This window comes from Oryzias melastigma, linkage group LG17, assembly GCF_002922805.2.
Source record: "Oryzias melastigma strain HK-1 linkage group LG17, ASM292280v2, whole genome shotgun sequence".
NCBI classification, from domain to species: Eukaryota; Metazoa; Chordata; class Actinopteri; order Beloniformes; family Adrianichthyidae; genus Oryzias; species Oryzias melastigma.
Window position 1 is genome coordinate 15,969,196 of NC_050528.1, and position 6,820 is coordinate 15,976,015.

The window sequence follows — 6,820 nt, forward strand, 5'->3', positions numbered from 1 at the left end:
GTGAAGAAGACTGAAATGATCGCAAATCCTTTCATATTTTGCTCCATATGACGGACCACTCCTGCTTAGCACAACCCCCTCCCCAGCCGCTGACCGCACTGAGTGTTCAACTCAGTTCAACATTTTTATGCATAATTGCAGCAGATGACCAATCAGGGACCTGGATTTGCATGGAAATGAATCATTGTGGTTTGTGTCCAGTTGGATTAATCTGAAATCCAGACAGACATTAAAGGAAAAAGTCGTGAAAACATAAACGCCTGAAGCAAGATTTTTTTCACTGCTTTGACTTTTTCCTCCGAGGTTCTCTCTATTGTAGGTGGAGGAGCGCTAATGAACAGTAAGAAGACAATAGAAGATTCTCCTCCTGCTGATACCTGTTGTGTGTTTGCATTGACTTCATTGAAAGTGTTCACTCGATTGTGAGGGAGGGTGTATGAGCTACACACTCTCACACAGACCCGTCTGCAGGGAAAGCTGAAATCGATTTTTTAATTTTTTGCATCGATGAACATGTTGACGAGTTTGAATCGTTTTTTTTTTTTACCGTTTTCTTAAGAATTGTTACATCTTTAGCTGTAATTATTTCAAGCTAGAAGAAAACATTTAAAAGAACTTCATACACTGTAAAAAGTGAAACATTGGATCAATTAATGAAAGTTCTGTAATTTGTTACATTACTGCATGTTTTAAACGTAGAGCCTGAAAGCAGACTCAAAACTTAAGAAGTGACTCACAAACTTGAGAGTCCACTAGCTTTAGGGCGCTTGAATCTACAGAACAACAGAGGTTTTATAACTTTAAAAAGGTCACGCTACAACATAAAGTAACTACTTACATTCAAATGTAAACTTCTGTGGTTCAGAGCGCACCCACATGAAGAAAAGCACTTCGATTTGTCTTCGTGATTGTTGATTGTACTTCTCTGTTTGGAGGGTGAAATTTAACAAATACTAATCCGGAGCCGACTTCCACTTCAACTGTCACTTTAAATTAAGGGGAAGGGCTAAGGGGGAGGGAGAAGGGCGGAATTGGGATTGGGCCTTAGACTATCACATCAAACTCATCAGAAAAGAATGTTTCAGCCTAATTGTAAACTATGCTCATGTCTTTGCACTCAGAACTTGTCTGGGCCTCCATCTGCGTGAACTAGTAGGTCAGAGCTGTGATCTGCTGTGTAGGTGTAATGGAAGTCCAGGTTTCTTTGACAGCTGTGTTCAGGGCCTAACGACAGCCCACTGGTTTCTATAGGTTCAGATTAGCTGAGTTTCCTGGTTATTTAAGCACAGTGACATCAAAGTTACTGAATCAAAGTTACTGACTTTGGCAGTTTTCCAGACTATGGGATCTGGAGTTCCAAATGAAGTCCAACATTTACTTTCAGCTGAAAAAATGCCTTTGGACCATTGAGCAACAGTCAATTTCTTTTCCCCTCAGCAAAAGTAAAATACATGGACTGTAACATTTGTACCCATATCTAGTGTTAGTCTATACTTGGTGTCTCTTGCTGCTTCAGTCCACTCCTTCTGAATCTCCTCCAAATTCTTAAATGGACTTTGCTTGCCTGTTATCTCAAAGCAGTGGTTCTTCCTGTTGCTGCGGTGCATCTTTTACTCCAACACTTTATCCTCCTTCCACTTAACTTTCTGTTGATATGATGTTCACAGCACTCTGTGAACAACCAGCTTTTTTTTCTTTCTTTCTGCAGTGACATGCATTAGCGAGAGTTTTGAGTCAACCAGCTGACTAGAGTGTCATACTATCTGTTTCCAAGCTAAAAGTTGACAGATTTACTGAATTGAAGTTTTTTTCCCCATTTATTCTATTATTCTATTTAATTCTAGAAGTTTCTATTCTATTCCGTCAAGGCCAAACTCATCAAATTTACAAGATGGAAGGTTTAAAATATTTTAGTCATTTATTTCTGCCATGGTTCCATTCAAGAGATGAGTTTTACTTTTTGAAATAATTGACAGAAAATGTTAAACATTTTTACAGTACATGGTTCCCTTATTAGGGCTGCACGGTGGCTCAGTGGTTAGCGCTCTTGCCTCACAGCGAGAAGGCCCCGGTTCGACTCCCGGCTGGGACCTTTCTGTGTGGAGTTTGCATGTTCTCCCCGTGCATGCGTGGCTTTTCACCGGGGACTCCGGCTTCCTCCCACCGTCCAAAAACATGCTTCATAGGTTGATTGGTGACTCTAAATTGCCCCTAGGTGTGAATGTGAGAGTGAATGTGTGTGTGATTGAGGCCCTGTGACAGACTGGAGACCTGTCCAGGGTGAACCCCGCCTTCACCCATCAGTAGCCGGGTTAGGCTCCGGCACCCCCGCAACCCCGAAAGGGAAGAAGCGGACAAGAAGATGGATGGATGGGTTCCCTTATTTATCACAGGAAAATATTCTGAAAATAACCAGCAATGGGTGAAACCTGCTAAGTAAGATTGTAGTCGTTTTAAGGCAGTGAAACTCCTCACTACTCACCTCATACACTTCTCTCAGACAGACATGAACATTTTCACATTTTGCTTTTTTGTTTAAACTCTCAAAGTTCAAATCTTCAAAAAAGATGACTCTAGTATTATAAAATTAAAAATAAAGACCCGATTGAGATGAAAGATTTATGTACACTTCGCAAACGGGCTCTGTAGAGGACGGAGGACGTTAATTTGCAAGGTTTACAACCAATCAGAACACAGATTACAGCGCAATGTTAAAAAAAAGCATGTCAAATTGCACCAAAAAAACCTCAAAAGAGTGAATCTCTGAAATGTGAACCATGATGTAGCGACTGAAGATGTATCTAATGGCAGTTAAAGCTTTGACTAACGATTGAACAGACGCTACTATAAGAATGCTTCGTTCACATGCGAGCGCCAAATTCGCTGCAAGTCACCTGCCTGAGCTTGATGCCGGGGAGCGCATGTGGGAGGAGCTACCAGCTAATGTTTTTCGCCTGATCGCTACATGGCGCGGTGTCTGTGGATATCTCATTTAGAGTGCATGGAAGACACGGGCGGTGTTGACAAATCAGATTTATTTACTGTGAAGAGTTCTACAGAAACCTCAGTTACACGTCTACATGTTGGGGTTCATGAGATCATTCTGAGATTCTCCCATTACCAGGAGCTACTTCATTCTGACATTGAAACCTCCGCAAATCGTGTTCGGTGTCAACAAAGCATAATAATACTGCTGTTCTGTTGAGGCGTATTACAATTCCTTTGTTTCCCTGGTTTACTTTATTTGTTTCTGGATTCGTTTAGTCACAAAATCTTGTAGGAACCAAGTTGGTTGTAGATTGAAGATTGTAGATTTACCACCTTCAGTGGTTACCTTACTCTGGTAAAATCTTCTCAGTACTTCTGCAGGCCCTGTTCTCTTCCAGAAACACTAGTCAGCCTATTTTTTCTTCATAGTGTCTACAGCCTAAAAGGTTTTTAAGCATATGTCACGTGTTTGGGGGCATTGTGGCAAAGATTCTCTTATTTTGGTTCTAAAATATCATTGACAAGCTAGATATGGTTCGGAACTTTGGATCATTCTGACCTTGACCAGTTCTGTCCTCCACACCAGTGAGAAAACTTTCATACAGAAAGGCAAAAGTCTCTGACATAATCACAAAAAAGTGATCAAAGTCCATCTATTTATTTATTAATCTATCAAGCCTGGCTGGATTTGAAGCGGTGCTCAAAGCCATGTTGGGTCCTGGCAGCGCCTCACAGTTCTGGCTGGCCGTGTTCATAAAAACCAGAGAACAACTGATTAACCAGCAAAAAGGACCTTTGAGATAAGCTTCTGCAATATATTTCAAACAAACATACAGCTCTGTGATTTGTTTTTTCTTTTTCAGAAATGTTTCTCCTAAACTTCCATTGCTGTTCTCTTCTTTTTTTTATCACCTTCAAGCTGTTTCTGGAGTATGCGTATGTTCTGCAAAGAGGATGAATGTAATCTCCTTTTCCTGCTCCAAAGAGAATTGTTAGAAACCAGCAGCTTGACAGATGTTAGCCGCATTATCTCACTGCTGCTGCTTTAAGCTCAACCCAACATCATTTTCTCCTTTTTTTCTGCTGTGCTTTTGTTCCTGCGGGTTTGTGACAGGTGCCAAAGAGATTGATATCGCAGCCACTCTGGAGCACCTGCGGGACCAGAGGCCGGGAATGGTCCAGACTAAGGTAACAAACGCACCTGGGACCTGAGTGTTTGTTCATGCGGAAACCAGCTCAGATGAAGCTCTGTGGACGAAACACACAGTTTGACCCTTTCAAAGACATGTCAGTTTATTGTTTTGAAGACCCACTCTGATGAAAATGATGTTTTTAACATGTTCTTGTTGCATTTTTTCCTAGTAAAAGACGTATGTGAAGAAAATTCAGCTTGAAATTGTATTTTTAAGAATTTATTTATTCAAATCATTGTAAATATGAATATAAACTTGTTTCTATTTCACCATTTCTACATTTTCATAGAAATTAATATTATTTTTTGTAAGGTAAACCTTTTTTTTTTTAATAAAAAACAAAGTTTCTGCAGCACATAGACAGACTGTCAATATTCCCAGAAGTAAGTTTAATTTACACAATATTCTGGTGTCGGTTTTCTTGATTTTAGAGCATCATTTAATATAGTAGATCCTCAAAATCTTTACATATCCACTCCTTTAAGATGCTTTTTTCACACTGGGCTTCTTCCAGTCTTGCAGAACAAAGATTTCTGTTAAGTCTGAATGCACGCCTTTGTAATGGCTATGAAATAACATGTGGGGTACCGCAGGGATCAATGTCAGGCCCCTTTCTTTTTAAATTCCCACTTGATGAAAACTGTGTTTTTGATGTTTTTAACATGATTTTGTAGCTTTTTTCAGATGATGGAGGACAAATATTAAGAAAATTAAACCTAAAATTGCATTTGTCATTTTTTCTTATTAAAATTGTTGTGAATCAGGAGCAGATGAAGAATTGCTGTTTGAAAAAGAGAGTATTTGTGACGTAGAAAATAGGCTGAGTGGATTACAAGCTCCCTACTCCGTTCCAATGCATCCACTCGCAGACAAACAGATCCATGCACATCTGAGTTTTCCTCGTCTGAGGTGGAATCTGACTCAAAATTGTACAAATGGTTAGCTCCAATATCCCTCGCCATTTTTGTTGCACCACTGATGTTAAATTGGGGGTGTGAGGGGCTGTAAGCTAGCAGCAGAGTGTGTAAACAGAGAGTTCTAAGCTATGGGGGATGGGAAGAGGCGGCGGGGTTATGCTAACAACTCAGTGGTGAATTTCTGACAAACTTCTGCCACTCTACAAAAACGAAATCCTCGAAAGTTAAAGGTTTTTTTTAGGGCCTAAGATCAGCATAAGTATAATTAAAAGACCACTGGAAAGATCTTCACAATAAGTTCTGATCTGGGTTTTTTCCACAGCAGAAGTTCCATCCACCCGTAAAATGCTGTAAATCCACACAGAAAATCTAATTCTGCCAGTAAAACGTGGATACCAACGATCACGCTGCTATTATTGTTTGATTTAGAGAGTTTTCACCTCTGATAAACTGATGGGGAGTTCGGTTGTGGAAAAGCCTTGAAGGGGATGACATTGTTGAATAGATGACACTCAAAGGTCACCTCCTCAGTTCTGCGTTGTCTTCTCACATTTAGCGTTGATGTTTAGATGGCCGGAGGCAGCCTGAGGGTTTTGGGTTGATGGCTGTTGGGTTTGAAGGATGTTGTTCCTGAATCCAGGTGACATAGAGTCTAGGTGATGCTCCAGACTGATCAGATTGAACTAAAAATAAGGTTTTGAGTCACAGATTGATTACAAGTTTACATGTTTAGCAAATAACCTAATTAGAAGGAGATTTGACCTTTGAGGGTCACGTGAGTGACGTTGACTTTTATAAAATCATTTCTTTTATCACCCTGGTTCCAAGAATGAGCAGTGACCTCAAAAAAAAAAAAAACTGCCACGCTTGTACCTTGAAGTCTCCGTCAGTGAGTGAGCTTTCTCCATCATCATAGTCTAGTCGTGTTTCCATGATAAAGTTCAGATTTACCACTGTTACTCCTGAGAGTTTAAATTAATGTTAGCTAGTGGTGACATCACCTTCCTAATGAAAAAGGATTCATAAATAGTACTGACAGTCGTCTGATGTGATGAACAGAAAACTTCTTCTCGAGACAGTGCAGCTCTTGAACATTTGACCTGGATTTTGTGGTGGAAACATTTTCTGTTTCCAGATTCCAGATAGAGTATTACAGTATGTTTAGCAGGTGTGAAAGCTCCCCTGACCTTTGAGATGGATCAAGCCAAACAACAGAAGCTTGGGTTCATTTGCTGGCAGACTGTGGCGCTCCTCACTTAAGTAAAAGAAGGTCAACTATTAGCAGCTAAAACCAGCCCGAAGCACAAATCTGGATAATGTGAATCGTAAAAAGTTAGGAAAAAGATGTTGGTAGGTTTTGTAGTGAGGCAGAGGCTCTAACCAGCTCTAATAAAACTAATGGGCCTGGACGGTTTTCCTTTACCAGCTATTGTTTTTTTTTTTACAATTTCCTGGTTCAATTCCCACTCCAACCATATTCTTTTCTATTGTAAAATCGTTCCCACTGACTTTCAATTATGATCATGACTCTTTAGCCAAAATCTAAAAGCCTTTTGAAATTTTTTTAAGAAACATTTTCTACACAGTGGCAGTAGCTCATTGGAAACATGATTCTGGCTTGTGGAAGGGACTGTTGATGCAGAGCAATCCCCCACCCCCCTTCCCGTTGCTGAGAGCTCTGTTTGCACGTTCATGCGCAAGCTTATTTCCTCAAGCTAGCAT

The 6,820-nt window shown here is 40.2% G+C and overlaps 1 protein-coding gene across 1 annotated transcript in view; it reads left to right on the forward strand.

Moving 5' to 3' along the window:
• LOC112144215 (receptor-type tyrosine-protein phosphatase N2) overlaps positions 1–4,176 on the forward strand; it is a gene marked incomplete at its 3' end in the record, with an annotated part of 155,170 nt that extends 150,994 nt beyond the window's left edge. Inside the window, 1 exon segment of the mRNA XM_036216260.1 lies at positions 4,103–4,176. Within this exon segment, the coding sequence (XP_036072153.1) occupies positions 4,103–4,176 (74 nt within the window).
• Between the last annotated feature and the right edge of the window lie 2,644 nt (positions 4,177–6,820).